Source organism: Protomyctophum parallelum (genome assembly GCF_964188405.1).
Source record: "Protomyctophum parallelum genome assembly, chromosome: 15".
Taxonomy (NCBI): domain Eukaryota; kingdom Metazoa; phylum Chordata; class Actinopteri; order Myctophiformes; family Myctophidae; genus Protomyctophum; species Protomyctophum parallelum.
This window is the reverse complement of record NC_139710.1, coordinates 23778473-23800997: the sequence shown is the minus strand read 5'-3', so window position 1 is coordinate 23800997 and position 22525 is coordinate 23778473. Positions and strand designations below refer to the sequence as shown.

Sequence of the window (22525 nt, the reverse complement as noted above, 5' to 3'; positions counted from 1 at the left end):
CGGGACAGTAAAAGCCTTTATTTAGCAGAATGCAAGTAATGGAGAGACGACGTTTCCATATTGACCATTACATCTTTGTCAGGTCATGAAGATGTTAAAGTTACACTATGAACAACAAAATGGGGGAGAATGTCGTCGTTCCCCCCGTCCCCCGTCCAGGCCAATAGCGATGCTGGGATTCCAATGGTCCAATGGGGGGGGGAGGGGGGGGAGGAGAGGAGAGAGGAGAGAGGAGAGAGGAGAGAGGAGAGAGGAGAGAGAGAGAGAGAGAGAGAGAGAGAGAGAGAGAGAGAGAGAGAGAGAGAGAGAGAGAGAGAGAGAGAGAGAGAGAGAGAGAGAGAGAGAGAGAGAGAGAGAGAGAGTGAATCTTGTCAGATGAGTGACAAGCTGCTACCTGTCTGTGACGAGCAATGCCTCCCAAATCCTCCAGGCCCTTATTAAAATATATATAGTTTTTTACTTAACCCACCAGAAGAGAAGATGAATGTTAAGACATGAACACACACAAGTTTCTTTAAAAAAAATCTGCTATCTGCTATTTTTGAATAGCCCAACGTACAAATCTAAAATGACACAGGTGCTTCCCCGTTTTTAATGGGTCAAATAAAATACAGGTAGCATATTTCCACAATGTAGTATTGTGTAAGTATTGGCATCAAATGAAAGAATCTACCAGATCTACCAAGCTCACTGTGAGCTATTTTCAAAAGAGTACTTTTACTTTTGGTACTTCAAGTCCATTTTAATACCAATACTTTTGTACAAAAAATGTGAGTAGCCTACTTTTTCCACCATCATTTGAACTGAATTGTAACTAATAACGGCTCATAATGCAATAACGGTTCGTAATGTCTCAAATGTAATGGAAGCTCATAATGGTCTGTGTGACAATAGTGATATAAAACACTTTCTGTCGACACTAAATCAAAGTCCCTACTTGCAGTTCTGCAAGTAGATTGGCTATTTTCATCATGCAACACAAGTTAGTTGACTAAAACTATAACTAAAACATTTCAAATGACTAAAATATGACTAAAACTCAATGGAATATGCATTGTACCAATGGTAACTGAAGCGATACGAGTGAGAGACAGCAGCAGGAGAAAGAAAGACTTCTCTCTCTCCTGAAGTGAATGTTGTCAGAGACAAATGAGGAAGTCTTACTCTAGCTGTCTCCCAAATCCTGTAGGTTCTAACTTCTAATTCAAATCCCTTGACAACGCTGAGGAAGGCCGACCAGGCCGAAACTTGTACGTTGTCTGCTCGTCAGAGGTAAATAAATCATGTGAAAAGGACATATATTAAGTGCTGGCCTTTCTTCATTTTTTTTTAAACATTTGTGAAATACAAGTACATGCTTTTTTGTTTGTGCCACATAATGACACTCTCAAAATTGGGACACTGGGTCAAGCGTCAAAAAACTAAAGTTGTCCTTTATTTATTCAATGTGCCTTTTTAGTGTCCATTGTGTGCACTACCTGGCTGTAAAATGTATGTTCTTGCAGTCTGACACTTCTAGTTTCCTCTGTTATGAGTATGACAGTTAGCTGTCAGTGTTCCGTACAAGTTACATATTAACCACTCATTAAATACTTCACAGATGGACCATAAATATTAGTGGCCTTTTGCTCATCCCACCGGAAAACATGCACGCGTGCGTGCGTGCGTGCGTGCGAGCCTGTGTGAGGACACTCAGTAATGGTGGGCAAGTAAGGCAGCCTGTGTATTTGTACACGGCATGTACTGTAAATAAAGCTACAGATCAAAGCATCAGACCTGCTTTCAACCTCTGGGATGACCACAACACTGGCTGTCAAAGTGAACCATATATATATATGTGTATATATATATATATATATATATATATATATATATTAGGGCTGTTAATCGATTAAAATATTTAATCTGATTAATCGCATGATTGTCCATAGTTAACTGTGATTAATCGCAAATTAATCTCATATTTTTTATCCGTTATTTATTCTGCATTTGAGCCACAGACCACCATTTGATGACATTTAGCCTTCCAGACCCAAACTAAAGAACTGTATTGATGTTGGCCAATGGTACCATTACGAGAGATAACAGGTCATGTTGATCAAAATAACATGTTTTCTAAGTTTTCTAATTGTGTAGACTTAAATTAACTTTTTGAAAAATCCAAGAACGACTGACATAGAAACATAGCTTTTTCAGAAAGAAAAATGGGTTAATTGGTCTGGCAGGGGGTCCCCTCCTTTTATTAGAGAGAGACGCTCTGGAGGCATCGGTATTAGATGCCCCAAACCACCTTATAGCTGGCTCCTTTCCAAGTGAAGGAGCAACATGCTCTATTAAATTGCCAAAATATAGGCTAATAAGTAAGGCTGCATGATATATCGAACATGTACCTTCATCAGAGTGGAGAATATAAGTATAAATCTTCTCTGTCCCTCTCTCTAACAGACACAGTTAACGATCGCTTGTTAAGTGCCTGCCAGACAGACAATCAGATGAAATGAAGGCAGGTGTAGAGTAGAGTCAGTGTAGACTAGTGAACTGAACATGTTCTCTTTATATCAAGTACTTCATACCAGCCCCTTATGAAACTACTTCTCCCCAAATCCAAATGGATTTCATTTTCCATCCTGAATGGCAGTAACTAGCATACAATGAGAACTGAGAAGATCTCCACAAAGGTTTACTCATCAAAACTGATTATAAAACTGTAACCATCAAAGCATGCACTCAACATATAATGGTTATGTGACCATGGCATGTGCATAATATAAAATCTTATACGTTTTATCTGATATTGATTTATATGGGGTGTGGGTTCAATTAATCGATTATTAATAGATATATATATAGATAGATATTATAGCAGTGACTGACTGAGACATCGAGCGTGCGTCCGCAACTGGTTGTGGCCCCCATCAAGTGACCTTTTGACCAATGCGGCCCTCGCCCCAAGTTGAGTTCGACACCCCTGCTCTACACTCTGACACTCTCGCGTATTACTGAACTTCTCACCCTATCTCTAAGGGAGACGCCTCGCCACCCGTCTGATAAAACTCATTTCGGTCGTGACCCAGAAGTGTGGGTCATGACCCTCTCTTTCTTGTGTCAATGTGTTAACATTCCTCATGCTAGCTATATGAGCATAGGGGTCTGTCATTTGGGAGTGTTTACACATAGCATAGCGCTGTCTGTCCCTCGCATGGCCTTCTAGACCAGTGGTTCCCAAAACGTCTTAGCCCGTGACCCAAAACAGAAATTAGATATTCGCCTGGGACTCAAACTAGTGAAAATAGCAGATTTTCACAGCAATTTTCACTATACTCCTTTTCTTCTAATTTATGGAATTTCTTAGATTTTCCTTATATTTCTTCATGGAGTTACTGAAAGAAATCGTTGAATTTTGGTTTAATGAAAAGTTTGACTTTTTTGGGGAATGTGTGTGTGTTTTTTTTGTATGTTTTTAAATAATAATTAAAGCCCAAATTTAGGAAACAAAAAATAAGGGGACCCATAACTACAGTGTATGTGTCCGTGACCCACCGGGTCCCAATCCAGTGTTGGCCTGACTAAATCTGCGCTCCCCCCCACCCATTTTTGGCTGATGGGTTCCATTTGTTCACTCAGAGTTACAGACCTCAGAGACCTGTTATGGTCATTCACTCTTTTATGTGTTTCTTCTCTTATCATTGTCCGCTCATTACGAATGTCCGTGGCAAAAAATTTAATGAATTAAGCCAAATTAATCCACAGTGAAGGACCATATGTCTGCCGTTCATAACAGCTGTGGAGGAAGTTAGATGCCAGCTGACACTGGCACCACTTTACGTTATGATGATTTGACTCACCTGAAATGATGAAATGTCATTTAATGTTGAAAAGCAGTTTGATGCAGTGAATTGGTCTCCAGTGATTGGTTGTGACCACTGTGCGTTCCCATTGTGTCCTGACAGATGACAGAGTTTGACAAGCTGGAGGACAGAGGAGGCAAGACGGATGCTTCCAAAAGCTGCTGCCGTTCCCCATGCACTCCCATGAAGCACCGCTCCCGCTCACAGGGTATACCTACTGCACACTACGCCGGTGGCCCCCCAAATTAATCATATTTCAACTTGAGACCCCTCCAAATTAATCATATTTGAACTGGAGACCCCTCCAAATGAATCATATTTGAACTGGGGACCCCTCCAAATTAATCATATTTGAACTGGGGACCCTTCCAAATTAATAAGATTTGAACTGGGGATCCAAATTAATCATATTTGAACTGGAGACCCCTCCAAATGAATCATATTTGAACTGGAGACCCCTCCAAATTAATCATATTTGAACTGGAGACCCCTCCAAATTAATCATATTTGAACTGGGGACCCCTCCAAATTAATCATATTTGAACTGGAGACCCCTCCAAATTAATCATATTTGAACTGGGGACCCCTCCAAATTAATCATATTTGAACTGGAGACCCCTCCAAATTAATCATATTCGAACTGGAGACCCCTCCAAATTAATCATATTTGAACTGGGGACCCCTCCAAATTAATCATATTTGAACTGGAGACCCCTCCAAATTAATCATATTTGAACTGGGGACCCCTCCAAATTAATCATATTTGAACTGGAGACCCCTCCAAATTAATCATATTCGAACTGGAGACCCCTCCAAATTAATCATATTTGAACTGGGGACCCGTCCAAATGAATCATATTTGAATTGGAGACCCCTCCAAATTAATCATATTTGAACTGGGGACCCCTCCAAATTAATCATATTTGAACTGGGGACCCTTCCAAATTAATAAGATTTGAACTGGGGATCCAAATTAATCATATTTGAACTGGAGACCCCTCCAAATGAATCATATTTGAACTGGAGACCCCTCCAAATTAATCATATTTGAACTGGAGACCCCTCCAAATTAATCATATTTGAACTGGAGACCCCTCCAAATTAATCATATTTGAACTGGAGACCCCTCCAAATTAATCATATTTGAACTGGGGATCCTTTCAAATTAATCATATTTGAACTGGAGACCCCTCCAAATTAATCATATTTGAACTGGGAATCCTTCCAAATTAATCATATTTGAACTGGAGACCCCTCCAAATTAATCATATTTGAACTGGAGACCCCTCCAAATTAATCATATTTGAACTGGGGATCCTTCCAAATTAATCATATTTGAACTGGAGACCCCTCCAAATTAATCATATTTTAACTGGAGACCCCTCCAAATTAATCATATTTGAACTGGGGATCCTTCCAAATTAATCATATTTGAACTGGAGACCCGTCCAAATTAATCATATTTGAACTGGGGACCCCTCCAAATTAGTCATATTTAAACTGGGGACCCATCAAAATGAATCAAATTTGAACTGGAGACTCCTCCAAATTAATCATATTTGAACTGGGGACCCCTCCAAATTAATCATATTTGAACTGGAGACCCCTCCAAATTAATCATATTTTAACTGGAGACCCCTCCAAATTAATCATATTTGAACTGGAGACTCCTCCAAATTAATCATATTTGAACTGGAGACCCCTCCAAATTAATCATATTTGAACTGGGGGGATTTTGTGATGATATCAAATTTTGTTGTTTACTTTTTCATGTTGTGTCACCTTAGCGTTTAACCACATAACCATTATTTTATGCTTTAGCTATTGAAAAATAGCAGATATACAAGCTCATATTGTGGCACTGAGTGCGGCGCTTGGAGCTTGTAGATCTGCTTTTTTATTGTGAATATGTGGCACAAATCTTTGAATATATATTATATATATTATATTCTTTCACAGCGAACATTTTTAAATAAATTCTTTGCTTCTGGTGGGTCCCCTGGAACAACATATTTTCAGATGGGGGTCGCCGGGCCAATTACATATTATTTTCAAGGTCCTTGACATGAACTAGTTTGAGAACCACTGAATTTTTTTCAGAAAACTGTCAGGATTTAGAATACATTTAGGGCTGCGTGTCTTAAGTACCAGGTCTTATTACTTAACTTAAGACCTGGAGGCGTGATCAATGCAATTTGGCCAAAGAGCATTAAACCACGCCTCCAGGTCTTAACCCATTCTGACCTGAGATCAGATTCATACGAGGTTTCCGCCGGACACACACTGGTCTGATGAACCCATTCTGACCTGAGATCAGATTCTAAAAATGTCAGTCGTTCTTCGATTTTTCAAAAAATAGCAGACCTACAAGCTCGTATCGCGCCACTCGGTGGCGCGATATGAGCTTGTAGATCTGCTATTTTTAAATAGCTAAAGCATAACATGATGCTAACACCAAAATGGGTGCCCGGTCAGAATGGGTTAAGTTAAGTAATAAGACCTGGTACTTAAGACACGCAAAATACAGCCCCTTAGTCTCGGGTCTCAATGGGTTTGGAAGCGCTGCCCTGGTCAGCTGCAGTGTGACCGTGTGTCCTGCAGGGGGAGGCAGTCGTCTGGAGTCTGTGGGGGAGGACGACGAGCTGATGGTGAACGGAGACGCGGCGGGCGGCGCCGACGCGGCGGACAAGCCTCCGCACGGCCGCCGCAAACACTCGCTGCCTCAACAGCTGGACACATCTGGAGCACGACAGGTCAGCCGCCGTCACACCCACCACCCCCCACCCCCCCTCACTGCGTCTCTGCCGGACAGAACGTTCTAAACAATTAAAGTGTGTGTCGAGAATGTTCCCGCCGACAGTGAGTGGAAGAGGAAAGCACGTAACTGAAAGCTCAAACGGCACTCCTCTTGTTTTATGTAAAATAGAAATAAATAAATAAATAATATTGTTTGTTCTCAGTTAAGGTCATATCCTGTACCTTTTTTTTCCAATCAACCATAAGATATATTTAGATTTTCTAAAAAAAAAAGAAAAGGAAAAAAAAAGAAAAGATGAAATCTATGATTCATTACTTATTTATTTTCCCATGGAAACAATTTTGATGATCCTGCTAAATAACTGCGCTAATTATATTGTGATTAGGCGTCCATGTAATAATTATAATGCGCCTTCCTTGTCTCTCGTCATCGTTAATAATCCTTCCTTCCTCTGTGTTCTAGGAATATCAGTTCTTTTATAATGCTTCCTCCTCTGTGTTCTAGGAATATCAGATCTTTTATAATGCTTCCTCCTCTGTGTTCTAGGAATATCAGTTCTTTTATAATGCTTCCTCCTCTGTGTTCTAGGAATATCAGATCTTTTATAATGCTTCCTCCTCTGTGTTCTAGGAATATCAGATCTTTTATAATGCTTCCTCCTCTGTGTTCTAGGAATAGCAGATCTTTTATAATGCTTCCTCCTCTGTGTTCTAGGAATATCAGATCTTTTATAATGCTTCCTCCTCTGTGTTCTAGGAATATCAGATCTTTTATAATGCTTCCTCCTCTGTGTTCTAGGAATATCAGATCTTTTATAATGCTTCCTCCTCTGTGTTCTAGGAATATCAGATCTTTTATAATGCTTCCTCCTCTGTGTTCTAGGAATATCAGATATTTTATAATGCTTCCTCCTCTGTGTTCTAGGAATATCAGATCTTTTATAATGCTTCCTCCTCTGTGTTCGTTAGGAATATCAGACGGTTAAGAAATCGGCCCGCTCCCTCAGCACGGTTCAAGTAGAGTCTCCATGGCGACTGGCCCAGCCGTCCATTATCTCCAACATCGTCCTGATGAAAGGCCAGGGCAAGGTGAGACACGCTTTGATCTGAAAGGCTAGCCGTGTATACTTTTACTCAAGTGGTGGAAAAAGTATTTATACTCAAAGTAAATTCCCCAAGTATTCAAAAGTGAAGCAAATTTGCTCCACTGCATCTCGGAGGCAAGTACTGCACTTTTCAAGCTTCAAAGGAGCTTTATTGGCATGAGAAAACATAATGTTTACATTGCCAAAGCAAAGGTCAAAATATAATAAACTGTTGAAAATGGGCTATATACGTTTGGAGGGGTACAGCATTCTTTAAACAGAGCTACTGGCATGTCACATTGTGTCGTTATGTTATACAGGGTGTAAAGCGGTTTTGAAACAAATAGAAGCAATTTCTTTGCAGTCACTTTGGGACAAATAGCGGCATTTCTTTCTCAAGACTATTTAAATAGCATACAAAAGAGCAGTAGGTCTACTTTTCATTCCACTGCGATTTTTTGCAAATGTTGGCTACAAATTATCTCCGTAAACAGTTGACATGATGTACAATTTGCCCAATTAACATGATTCATTAACACTAGTTGTGGATGGAATTTAAATTGCGCACCTAGCACCCCTATAGTGGCACGAAGTGATGCGCTGTCACCTACAAAATAGCAGATCTACTGTTACGCTTCTAATGTGGCACAAAGTGTCTACAGTGTGTGAGTTTGTATATCTGCTATTCTTGAATAGCCAAAGTATAAAATAATTGTTAAAGTGGTTTGAATAATAATGACACAGACACCTTCGAGGTTTGAATGGGTTACATAACTTACATGTGAGCTAATTATCTAATATCATCTTCAGGGATTGGGCTTCAGTATTGTTGGAGGACAGGACTCGGCACGCGGCCGGATGGGGATTTTTGTCAAAACTATTTTCCCCAACGGAGCAGCTGCAGCCGACGGAAGACTGAAGGAGGGTAAGGATACTTTCATGTTTTTATTTATTTATTTATATATATATTATACATTTTTATCCCACGATTTTGCAACCCATTTTTTCACCCAGTGTCAATTATCGAATGTAATCCTGGGCACTACACTTCCTCTGCCAACCTGGGGGGGCAGCGGATTGACCTTATGCTTACTTCTATGCATGAGGAGTCCAAGCTGCTTCTTTTCACCTGACAGGGGGAGTTTCCCCGGCCGTGCGTAGTGCGTGGAAGAAACACGTTATTCCGACTAGGGATGCCAAACGACTCATATTTGGCAAATCGATAAGTCGAGGCCGATCGATTTTTTTCCTTTTTTTTTTCTTTTTTTCGCAGCAGTTGAGGAGAACTTCCTTTAAGCAACACAACTACTGCAGCTGCATCCATATGTTTAGAATTTGCATCGATGATCAAAGCCCAATAATGAAAAATAAACTTTACTTTGTAAACAACAACACTGAAGGAGCAGCGGCGCTATAGGCTATGCTATTGGCTATATGTCCCAACTCTCAAGTGTCTGCAGCCTGTCACGAGTCCCGTAATGAACTGATACGGGACACACGTTGTTCCGGGAATAAATACAGTATGAATGATGGCGGGATTTATTTGACAACTCTGTCCTGCTTTCTTCACAATGAGAAGAGAAGAGAAGAGAAGAGCGCTCACCGCTCAGAACAGAGTAGACCTGTGGCTGTCAGTTTACTTTACGGCATGTGTGAGAGTTGCCAATTTGTGAGAGTAATAAGCATTCAGGTCTATGAAAACAAGCCAAAATATATGTAGTGGAGCAAAAGCACAATATTTGGATCCAAGATCCTGTCCGTCTGTCACTGTCTTCACTCTTATCTACATCTGACCTGTTCTCACATTGCAATCTTTAAATGATCTGTCTGTCTCCTTCTTACTCTCCCTGTCCTTCTGTCTGTTTCTCTCCTTGTAGGAGATGAAATTCTGGAAGTAAACGGCGAGTCTCTTCAAGGCCTCACACACCAGCAGGCCATACACACCTTCAAGGTAACACCACCCCTAAAATGCACCACTGTTTAATTTGTCGACTATAAAACTATGACGAAAAATGTTCGAATGAGTATAGGCCTACTGACAATTTTGTCAACAAATAAAAACTAGACTAAAATGTTAGGGAGGGACTAGTAGAGAAGAGATTCAGTAGACCTAAAGGCCAAGTCATTTTATGTTTGGTTGCACTCGGGTGTTTCTCTCTGAAAATAGCAGATCTACAAGCTCACGACGCGTCGTGCTGTGACACGTTGAGAGCTTCTGGATTGGCTATTTTCAGAAAGTGTTTGAAGGGAAGGTGTTTTCCGCACACTCGACTTACTAATAACAACAGGTGCGTCGGCGACAAAGCAGCAGACTGCAGGCACGTAGAGAAGGAGGGAGACCCGCACACTGCCACTGGCTGGTTCAAGAGATGAGACGTAGCTTTCAAGTCAGTTCAGGCAGACACACTCAAGGGGGTTCATGCCATGCTCAAAGGCGCATACTATACTCCAGGGGTTAACATGCTGCATTACTTGTGGGCGTATAAGTGTGTGCAAGTCCCACACGTCATTCGCCGATGCGGCAGTCAGCTGACCAATTGGGCAGGCTACTTAAACTCACTAGACTGCATGCTCTTCCTGCCTTCCTCTGCTCATGGTTCCTGGTTGTATGTGATGTTTTCTCCCACCACCACCCCAGCACCACCGGTGGGCTCTGCTATTTATGCTCCCCACGGGGGGGGTTATTGTATATCTATCTCCCTGCTCTTTATGTTTTATGTTGTTGCTTAATCGTGCCGAGCAGGGAGAAATCCAGCAGAGCCGAACGCCAAGTCAAATATCATATGCACACTTGTTACTCATTTCGTAATAAATATTGGTAAATCTATTCGGGAGTTGTCTGACTGAACTTTTTTTATTGTCTCAAAATGTTTCCTTCGACCTTCCTCAGGCATGGGGAAGGTCGAAGGACCAAAACGTTGCATTTGGATGATAAAAAAAGCTCTTGAAATGACAGTGTGCGGGTCTCCCTCCTTCTCTCAGAATGCGAGTGTAAAATCTACAGCTGAAAATCAACTGTAGATTTTTAGTCGACTGAAATCTTATATTTAGTCGACTAAAAGATCAGATGACTAAAATATGATTAGCTGTGACTTAACCATAACGCAGCCATTTATCTTTGTGGACCAGGGAAATGGTCCTCACAGTGTCTAGTGCTCAAATTCTACTATACTTGTGGTATAGTGGTATTTGGTCCTCATAAGTATAGTTACGCACGCGTCACACACACACACACACACACACACACACACACACACACACACACACACACTACTATACTTGTGGTATAGTGGTATTTGGTCCTATAGTAACAGACACAGACAGACAGACAGACAGACAGACAGACAGACAGACAGACAGACAGACAGACACACACACACACACACACACACACACACAGCTCGCGAGGTGCTGTCTGATGGCACGCTGTGACTCTGTATCAGCATCAGCCAGGAACGCAGCTCACACTATTTCTCAACTACGTGTCAGGGAGGCTTTTGGCCAAGAAGAAATGCTCAGTGATCCCATGGCCCATACACGTAGCCTGGTTCGGTCTGGTTTATTAACCAGGCTACCATACACGCACTGTTTAGTGTTTAGGAAGAAGACAAAACGGTTTCGGAGGGGGAAAAGCAACTGTAGGAAGTAGAGACATAGTTTTAGGAAGTAGAGAAATAGTTTAGCATCTACAAGAAATGTTTAGGAACTATAGAGAAATAGTTTAGGAACTATAGAGAAATAGTTTAGGAACTATAGAGAAATAGTTTAGGAACTATAGTTTTTTTAGGAACTATAGAGAAATAGATTAGGAACTATAGAGAAATAGTTTAGGAACTATAGTTTCTTTAGGGACTATAGAGAAATAGTAGATAAACACTTTAGGAAGAAAACAACTGGCAGGGATAAGATCAACAGTTTAGGAAGTAGAGGAACAGTTTAGGAAGTAGAGAAATAGTTTAGGAAGTATAAAAACACTTTAGGGAGAAACAACTGGTTTAGGAATAAGATTAACAGTTTAGAACCGTTTAGGGAGCAGAGGAACAAAACCAAAAGAAGGCACGTGTTGTCTATGCTGGATGAAAATGTCTCTCTCCGCTCTGCCCCCCACATGCAGCAACTGAAGAAGGGCGTGGTCACGCTGACCGTGCGCACGCGTCTGCGCAGCCCCAGCCTCACGCCCTGCCCCACCCCCACCCTGCTGAGCCGCTCCAGCTCGCCCAACTCCAACGCCAGCGGGGGGGCGACACCCGTGCCCTCCTCGGGACCGGAGGAGGCCGCTGACGGCCGCAAGGGCCCTGCCGGTCCCCCGGGCCCAGGGCCCAAGGACCGCGTCATCATGGAGGTCACCCTGAACAAAGGTCCGTTGCAGCTAAAGTGTTCATTCCGTCGAGTAAAACTGTGACAATTTCTTTTTGCCCGTCGACTACCTTTTTATTGTATTTTTTACTGACGAAAACGAACCTAAGCTAGAAGTTTAGTTGTTGAACAAGTTGTTCAACAAATGAAACCTAGACTAAAATGTTAGGGAGGGACTGGTGGAGAAGAGATCCAGTAGGACTAAAAGTCATTTTATTTTTTGTGAATTGCTGTCGAAATGAACACCGCTTACCAACGTTTCAACCTGGAAAGGTCTTCTTTGGGAAAAAATACCTTCCCAGGTGGAAACGTTATGTTGGTATTACTTTAATGAAAGAACAGTAATAGTATACATTGTGGCTATGAGCGTGGAGCCTTTTATTCACTTTTAGACTTATTTACCACGGTCAGCAGCACCACATCGATACTGGTGTGCGACCTTCTCCTGTTTGTCTGCCACTTTGCAGGAAAATAAGTAATAACCAGTGTTCCAATGGATCCAATGTAGTTATTATTTAGTCACAAGCGCTTGTTAATACAAGCACGGGTAGATGACTGATCAAAACATAAAAATCTCAGCCGTCTCGCAGAGCAGAGACGGCTGTCGGCTGAGTGGCTAGGCTAGTAGGCTAGCAGTTTGCATGGGACATTTGCCGTCGTAGTGGCTAAATCAGGCTTTTTTTTTTTTTTTTCATATCTTTAGTTACAATTAAATTATTGGCACTTCAGCACTGCTTACGGAACTCAGCCAAAGCCTCGTTGCCAATAATCACGGTAAAGCACACCCTCTGGTGTAATATTGCTTAAGTGAACTATGGTGTGCATTGTGTGGTTGTTTCTAGAGCCTGGCGTAGGGCTGGGCATCGGAGCATGCTGTCTGACCTTGGAGAACTCTGCCCCCGGAATCTACATCCACAGCCTGGCCCCGGGCTCCGTGGCCAAGATGGACAGCAGACTCAGGTACTGTACCACGCACAGGACTAGTTACTGTATGTCCGATAGTATCTCCCGACATATACAATTCTATATCAGAACATATCTGAATGGTACAGTATCTCAAGGGATCGTTCACCCCTCAAAATGACTTTTTTTATATTGATTACTCACCCCATGGAGACTTAAATTTCTTTTCTGTTTTTCGCATTCCTAAGCCAATGCTAACGTATCGTAGCCGAAACATTAGCCTCTTTCCGCCGGTCATCAAATTATTGGCTCATGAGGAATGCGACATCTGCTATTTTCACTAGTTTGGGTCCCGGTCAAAACGTCTAATTCAAATAAAGAGTCTTGAGCTAAAAGGTTTGGGAACCACTGATACAACACACACACACACACACACATACACACACACACACACACACACTCTCTGATGCGCATTGAGGAAGGGTGAGGCAGGAAGCAGAGATCCCAGGGGGCATAGCCTGGTGCCAGTTGAGCCCCCTGTGTGTGTGTGTGTATGGGACGGGGGGCAGGGGAGGGCCCTGTGTGTGTGTGTGTGTGTGTGTGTGTGTGTGTATGGTGCGGGGGGCAGTGTTGCAGATGATTCCTATCCGTTCCTGTCACCTTAGCCTCGGAAACCCAGACGTTTTTATTTCCAGGGAGAGTCCACTTCAATTTGGCATAGAGTAGCGCAAACGTCGATCACTGATTTCTGATCGTCTACACTCTACACCTTTGTTAAATTTGACGCACACATGCACACCCGTACACACACACACACACACACACACACACACTCCTCTCTCTCTCTCTGTCACTCTAATTAAATAGTCTCATGTCCAGCAGCTGCGCACAGTTTCTCCCGGCGGATCCTGCCGGGAGCTGCCTATGCCATAGAAAGCATAGGTGAGTTCCAGGCTACTGTCACCTTGACTCAGCCAAACTACACTGATCTACGGTCCTAAGGCCTGTGGACCTGCTATTTTTGGCGTAGCCATTTATTGTATGAAAGGCTGAAAGACCTTACATTAAATGTTGCATGCATGTCCTCTAAGGAAAATATGGACCGGCTGATATGATATATCTCTCTCTCTCTCTCTAGTCGGGGGGATCAGGTGCTGGAGGTGGACTCGGTCAGCCTCCGCCACGTGGCACTGAGCGAGGCGTACGCCATCCTCAGTGAATGTGGCCCTGGGCCGGTCAGCCTCATCATAGGCAGACACCCCAACCCCAAGGTACACGCACGCACACACACACACACACACACACACACACACACACACACACACACATACATACACACACACACACACACACACACACACTTTTTATATACCTAACTTTTTAGGATGACAGATTTAATGATTTAATGAATTTCTACAATGTGCCACTTTCTTGCCGTAACCCTTTGCGCCGGAAATAGCAGATCTACACGCACACAACGTGTTGTAGCACGACATGTTGTGTTCTTGTCTATCTGCTATTTGCTATTAGTTGTGATGTGACCCCAGCTCACAACTACTCATACAATCAGGCAGATCTCCAACCCCAACCCTTAAAGGGATATTTCACTTTCAAGGGGGCAGAACAACACTGTGTTGGCAAGTTCACAAAGAGCTTGTTTACCAGGGAGTCGGCTTGTTTGTGGAACGCCTTTCCTCAACACATGGCAGCACTGCCATCTGCCTCACCTTCATGTTCTTTCTTTTGTTAGTTAGTTTAATTTATCAGACTCTGGCCATATGGAAGGTATAGTCCCCAACTCCCCAACCCATCACCTGTGCTAATATGCTAATGACCCCACCGCATCAATCATTCACGCTCACACAAACGGTAGTGGAAGCAGGTACTGCACTTTTTGCACCTGCTGTCGGGGCAAAAAAACCCCTCTTATCTCGATGTTTTAACTTTTTGTGTGTTTTTTGTGTTTATTTTAGTTTATTTTTTTACTTGATCACACATACTACAGTGTCACACACAAGCATTTTGAACTTGTAGATCTGCTTATTTTGCTGTTTTTGAATTCGAATCCTGAAAAGTAACAGTTTTGGACATTGGAAAAAAAGTCTTATTTTAGATACTCACCCCAGCCTTGAATACATGGACCTGGATCATCAGTAGGCCTCAGTGATTACACTGTGCTAGTTTTTTTTTTTTTAAGTTAATATTATTTTATATAGTTTTGCACCATCTCCTAGTGACATAGAGTCACCTATATTGGATTATTGTCTGGAAAAAAATTGGGTGAAGCATTCCTTTAATGTAGAGTGAAAACAGAAGCCACACTAGTATTGAGCCCTGTGGGACTCCGCACATGCACCAGAGACCCCAAAAAGGCTCGACACACAGGAACAGCTGGAATGTGCTGACTTAACACGGCAGCCTTTATTATTGTCATAAACGCTGTGGGGTTGTGTTAATGTACCATATGTAGGACTGCTGGGAGTGTGTGTGTGTGTGTGTGTGTGTGTGTGTGTCTGTGTGTGTGTGTGTGTGTGTGTGTGTGTGTGTGTGTGTGTGTGTGTGTGTGTGTGTGTGTGTGTGTGTGTGTGTGTGTGTGTGTGTGTGTGTGTGTGCGTGTGCGTGTGTGTTTCATAAGGAATGCACCATTTAATGGATGGGAGGGAGGTTTGAAAGGCCATGGACCCCTTTTTAGGGGTTCACAGATTCTTAAGTGCAGCGGTTCCTAAGCAGTGCATCTGGACCCATTTGTTGGGGTTAAACAATCTCGACCTGTTGTGCGCTTGTAGATCTGAGCTTGTAGATCGGCTGTAGAGTGACATGGAGTGATAGAGAGAATAAAAGCTAAATAAACACCAATTAAGCCCTAAGTGGCAATAACACGATTATGAAAATATACTCACATTATCAAAAGTCAAAGTATTTGCAGAAGGGAGAAAGGTTCACGTTGTGCAGAGGCAACACAGTGTCGCAAAGTACTGCACTTTTTAAGTAGGCCTATTATTTTGAGGGGTTTTGTTTTTCTTTACTAGTTGAGTATTCATTTCTTTCAATAATATATGCTTACTCCAGTACCTCTCTTTATACTACGGTTATTCGAAAACTTTTGTTACATTTATCGTTACTTTGCAGATTTCGATTATTATTACAAAAAACTACATCAACCACTTGAGTCCTCATTTATACTTTGGCTATTCAAAAACCCATCTACATGTTCACAACGTGTTGAATGGTGACACGTTTTAAGCTTGTGGATCATGTATGAAAAAGAGTATAAAATAATGGTTAAAAAGTGGTTAAAATCTAAAATGACATTCTTTCCCGGATTTAATGGGTTAAATGTCTGAGTACCTCCTTCTCCACTCTGGAAAAGGCTATGATTTCTTCATGCTTTGATTATTTGTGTCACTTTGCAGCCAGCGTGCGTATGTGCGTACGTGCTTGCGTGCGTACGTGCGTGCGTACGTACGTGCGTACGTACAGTACGTGGGGGATCTCTGTCCTCCCTTTGTGCTTTCCATATTGCTTTAGTGCAAGTAAAAGTACTTCTGCATTTTACTTAAAAAGTATGAAAGTATTGACATCAAAATGTACTTAAAGTACCAAAACATAAAAGTGCCCTTGCAGAGTGTCCCATGCAGTGTCTCAAAACCTTTTCGAGAGTAGCAGATCTACAAGCTATACCGTAGATATTTCCAATAGCCAAAGAATCAGATGGGGCTTAATCCATTTTGACCTGAGATCAGATTGTAAAAATGTCTTCTACATCCTGACAGTTTTCTGAAAAAGCTATGTTTCTATGTCAGTCGTTCTTCGATTTTTCAAATATAGCAGACCTACAAGGCAGCTCGTAGATCTTCTATTTTTCAATAGCTAAAGCATAACATAATGCTAACACCAAAAGGGGTTCCCGCCCAAAATGGATTAATTGGTTATTACGGTATGTTATGTTTTGTGATAATAATACAAAATCTACAAAGTTACTAGTGGGTTTTTTTTCTTCAAATAACTGTAGTGGTGTAAAAACATACGGAGTATATCGGAGTAGTGTAGAGTTGAGAAGCGTATTAAAGTATTGAAAATAGTGAAACGCAATTAAAGTAAAAGTACCTCAAAGAGTACAGTACTTGAGTAAAAGTACTTTCTGCTGCTGGTTTCCCGCTTTCAGCCAGCATCTGTGGGAGGTTTCCATCTTTTTTCTTTCCTTTTCTCAGTTACATTCCACATTCCTCCAATGCAGGTCGCAGCCAGCAGACACTGTCGGTTCAATCCCCACCCACCTTTTTGAAACCCAACACCTTGAGCAAGGCGCCCAGACAGGAAATGTAATATTAGCTTTACTCGTAGCTGCAGAAATATGGATTTCCCTGCAAGGCACACAAAAAGGTGCTTTAGCGTCTCTCCCCCTCTGTACACTCCATTTAAAATGAGCCCCGGGGCCAAGACGATACCCCTGTGAATTCACACCTATCCCACCGATATGTCAAACATGCCCCTGAAGTAGAAGAAATATGGAACCATTTCAGATTGATGGTGTTTAATATTTTCCAGTTATTACAGTTGACTATAACTGAAGAAATAACGGGGAAAAAAACTACTACATTTGGAAAAGTATTTGAGTTAAAGTGGCAATATCTAACTTTTTTTGTAGTGAATAAAATTTAATTTTGTCCCATCTGTATGGTAGACTGTTAATACAATATAACTTATACAATGGTATGTTGTCTCCCTGCTCTTCTATTGAGACATTTTGCTCGTGTCAAAGGTCATGTATCACCTAGACACAAGGATCTGACACGAATTATGACCTGATGGTCAAGATTCAGTGTATCCCCTGAGCAAGCAGGCAGGCTCAATGGCAAAAATGTTTGCACTTGCGTGGGAAACCAGGTTCAAATCTGGGTTAAAAGCTGGGTTAGTTTTAACTCCAACTAAAGAAATAACTAAACTTGAACTTGAATTGGAACAGCATTTAATTAAAGGCAGGCACAATAGCATCATATATGCGAAATGGCACAGGATATTGGCATACACAGGAACATAGCAACATAGAACATAGCAACACAAGCAAGACCACCATCTTGAAAGTCTTGAAATGGCATGTATTCAAAATAGTATCTTCTAGCCATTGTTGACATCAAAAGATAAGTCCTAAACATTTTAGATGTTAGTGTTGGCTGCAGATGTACAAGCATGTACATCTGCTATTATTAAAGAAAAAAATATGTTTAAATCTTGAGAACGGTGGGAACTACTGAATTAGAAGGCAATGATACAGTAGAATCGGCCTCAGGTCTTAATTACATTATTGTCTATGTACTGTGTGATCTGTTTGTTTGCATGTTTTATGTATATCCTGATGACTTCTGTGCACAAAACAAAATTCCGAAAGGACAAATAAAGTATCTATCTATCTATCTATCTATCTATCTATCTATCTATCTATCTATCTATCTATCTATCTATCTATCTATCTATCTATCTATCTATCTGTCTATCTATCTATCTATCTATCTATCTAATACAACTATCTATTGAAAACAAAGTGGGAAAAAAATAATAATTAAAAACTCAATAAAAAAAATGTAAACCTATACTGACCTTGCTCTGCACTCTGTTAAAGATTTGCCTGGGGCCTATAGCCATATGAATTCACCCCTCTATCCCACCCACCTGTCAAACATGTCCAGGAGCTAACAAGAAACATAAGCTGCCATTTCAGGCCAACGCTATTTCTCTCGTCTTTCAGTGGAGTGACAGATTTCATTAGGAGAAGAGAAGACTATCAACCACGTTAAAGCTCATACGTTAATGTTGAGCTGTATCCCTCAGGGCTCAATACTAGGGTATTTTCTGTTTCCGGCTGTACATTAAATATATTCGCAGGAAATATCAGATAGCAATAGCCTACTCAATACGCAGTCAAGTTATTATTTTCATTATGAATAAATACATTTACTCAAGTACTGTACTTAATTAAAAAAAGGTACTTTTGCTTCAGTACTGTATGTTCATTTTCAATACTTCATTCTTCTACTGTGCAATGGGCAAATATTGTACTTTTTAGTGCAAACCTACAATAATTTGTAGACTAGCCACGAGTTAATTTGTAGATTTACATCATTTTCACAAATGTAAATTAACTAATTAAGTCCCTTTTTTACGTTGTCTTGTCTATTTGATAATAGGCGACGTACAAGGTCAAAATGTGTCACATTTTGAGCTTGTAGATCAGGAAAGGAAAGATTTGGACTAATATTGAAAACTTTGGTGGGGGAGGGGGACTTGTGAAATGGGACATTCTGTATAATTAGTATTTTTACTTTTTGTAAGTATATCGTCTCTGTCATGTGGAAACCATTATTATTATTAACTGACTTTTCAGGATTAAAAATGTATTTTTTTTGCTAATTGCTACTTTTGATGCTTCTGCATGACGCTGTAGTATGATCAAGTAGGGCATTCATTTATGAAAAAAAACACAAACAAGTTAAAATATGGAGATAAGAGGTTTCTGCCTATATATTTTGACGCCAGTCGCCAAAACCTCTGTACTTAAGACTTTTACTTGTAACAAAGTGTTTTAACTACAGTATTGCTACTTTTACTTAAGTAAAATGCTGTATATTTCCTAATAGTAACCCGGGTATTTAATATGCAAAATCGTTTTTGACCCCGGACGTTTAAGAGGAACCGGGCGGCTATTTGTACCAGGCTATTATTTATGTTTGCACTGGCCTGCACTGGGCCATTATTTGGTGACAATTCCAATTAGGTTGAAGACTCTGCAAATAGCCCCACTGCAAATTATATCCCTAGCTTTTTTCTTAAGGGGGGGTATTATTTGGACAGGGTGTTTAATACGCAATATGGTGTCAGACTCCGGGCGTTTAATAGGGGATTCACACTATTCATTCAAACCGTTTCCGAATACGGTTGCCTGGTCCCCACTGGCCATGATTCACATTTCCTGAGATTCAACAGCGCACCCGGGTACACTTGCATAACACACTTTGATCCTCCAGGTGGCGGTGTGCTTGATGGCTGGCGCTCACGGACACTGACCATCAGCTCTGCGACATATAAAAAAAATCACACCAGTGTGAACCAAGTGGTGCAACTCCAATTTCTTCTCTGTATCGTTTGCGTCCAGCAGGTGGCAGCCATGTCACATACTTCTCTCATTCCAATTTCACGCATGCGCACACCACTCGTGCTCACACACACGTACACAGGTACATGCACACACACGTACACAGGTACATGGACATTGCATGCTGGATGTAGAAGTGGTTGCACCACTTAACAATAAATCCAGACACACTGCATTGCTTTGCCGTTATACTACTGTACTTCACTGTCAGCCTGCTTGCTATTCACTCTGTCAGTCAGTTCTGTGCTCCAGTGCCGTTTGATTAGTTTGCTATAGATTCTACTTTAGCATTATTATTATTTTGTTTTACTTTGGAGACTATGCCAAGCAAAGCCCAAGAGCCACATATGTAGTCCGCAAAATAAGATTAGCACGTACTGCGCGTATATGCAGATTAAATAGGAGACGGGCGGCGTTGAGAAATGCGCTGGTGTTACGCGCCGCGCGGCGTCTGTGTGTTTTTTGTGGGGTTTTTTTACGCTTGGCTCGTCGACTAGAGATTATGTCACGTTCTAAAAAAATCTGTCCACTTCCTTCTTTAGGTACGCATGCATTCACATTGGAATGATCCGTATCTGAATACACTTCAACGGTCCAGAGACTCGCTCCCCATGCGGTCCCGGGGACGGTTGGGCGATCCGCTCCCGGGAACGATATGCATCATTCACACTGCCACAACATCTGCCAAGTGGTCCCGAGTGCGCACCCGGGACCATAGTGTGAATCGCCCCTAAAAGGAACCGGCCGGCTCTTTGAGGCAGGGCTACTATTTGGAAATATACGGTATCTGAACTGAATACTTCTTCCACCACTGATCATAAGATGTATAGGAAACAGTAAACAGCAGTAGCTCGAAGGAACCGTTGACTTCAGAGTAGCAATCAATATCATTTATGTCCGTCCTGGGATTCGAAATTAGGTCGCCGACTTGACCAAGGGGAGATATTGAGCTTGGAGGTTCAGTTGAATTCAGAATTACATGCTCATAAATACCAACTATTATTCAAGCTGGAGAAAATGAGATAAAAATATGCGCGAGTGTGTGTGTGTGTGTGTGTGTGTGTGTGTGTGTATGTGTGTGGGAAGGGAAGCGATTGTGCACGCATGCATGGATGAACATAATTATGCATGTACTGTATGTACGCACAGCTAATCACAGCTCTGTAATAATGGTGTTAGTGTAGTGTTCTGCAGTTTAAGCAGAATGCAAGTCTTTCTTGTGCCAGACTATAATTATGTTTAATATCTCGTGTTTCTTTTTTCACTTTGTCAAGCACAAATAGCAGATCTACAAGCTCACAACAGCTCACAACAATCGCCGTGATGCATTGTGAGGTTGTACAGTAGATTTGCTATGCTTTACTACTTTTTTTTAAATACTTAAACTAATGTTGTCTGTGGGTTTGTATAATGAAATGTATTAAAAACAGCTTGTGACTAAATTACAGTGGATCCATATATGGATCCATTGGAACACAGTTCCAACAGTTTTATTTGGACCTGTGACAATTTTATATATTGGCCACATTATGTGTGTTGTTGTTGTGTTGTGATTCAACACGTGTCCTTTATGTTGCTTCTTGATCTCCACTGCCACCTACTGGTGTTTAATAATATGTCTGGCAGACCAGCCACGCTTCATAGAAAACAGGAACAGGATCTACATTTTTCTGACAGCAGCTCTTTTGACGAGTTCTAAGTGGACCGTGCGTGTCGTGTAAGGCACTGGGTTCTCAGACATTTCCATGTCAAGGACCCCCCCCAAAAAACGATTCGTATTTACACTTGTTTGAAACAATCCTTATATTTTAATAATATCTGATGATCATGTTTTACATCACGGCACTCCATCTTTATTCTTTAACAACCACATCTGGGAAAGGTGCGTTACGGCGTTCAAAGTGTCCCCCTGTCAGGTGTAAAGAAGCAACTTGGACACTCAGGCATGAAGGAAACATGAATTCAAGTCCGTTGCTCTCCCCATGTCCCCCATATATGGGGACTAGGATGGCGGAGGGTGTGTAGAGCCCAGGATCACATTAGATAATTGACACAGGGGTGAAAAATGGGTTACAAAATTGTGGGATAAAAATTATGAAAAACAAAGTTTCTTTGCTGTGCCGTTAACTGTGTGATGTCATGTTGTGGTTGTATATAGGTGTCGGAGCAGGAGATGGACCATGTGATCGCTCGCTCCACGCACAGAGAGAGCCTCAGCAAGGACGGACACACGGCATCCCACGCTCTAGGTAGGAAGCGCTTTAACATAAGTACATGCTTTTGTACGTTTACGCAAGTACATTTTCAATTCCGGTCTATTACTTGTTACAGAGTGGTTCTATATTTTGCAGTATTGGTATTTTTACTTAAGTAAAATATTTAAGTACTTTTTCCACCCCTGTGCTTCACATGTAACATTTCCTCAT

At 41.5% G+C, this 22525-nt stretch overlaps 1 protein-coding gene across 1 annotated transcript in view; it reads left to right on the top strand.

The window, feature by feature from the left end:
- Positions 1–22525, top strand: part of pdzd2 (PDZ domain containing 2) — a 118539-nt gene that overhangs the window by 65563 nt on the left and 30451 nt on the right. Inside the window, exons 9-17 of the mRNA XM_083783381.1 lie at positions 3951–4056; positions 6450–6601; positions 7575–7694; positions 8501–8615; positions 9568–9641; positions 11805–12048; positions 12889–13006; positions 14088–14220; positions 22258–22348. Of these exons, the coding sequence (XP_083639507.1) occupies positions 3951–4056; positions 6450–6601; positions 7575–7694; positions 8501–8615; positions 9568–9641; positions 11805–12048; positions 12889–13006; positions 14088–14220; positions 22258–22348 (1153 nt within the window). The remainder of the gene's footprint in view (positions 1–3950; positions 4057–6449; positions 6602–7574; positions 7695–8500; positions 8616–9567; positions 9642–11804; positions 12049–12888; positions 13007–14087; positions 14221–22257; positions 22349–22525) is intronic.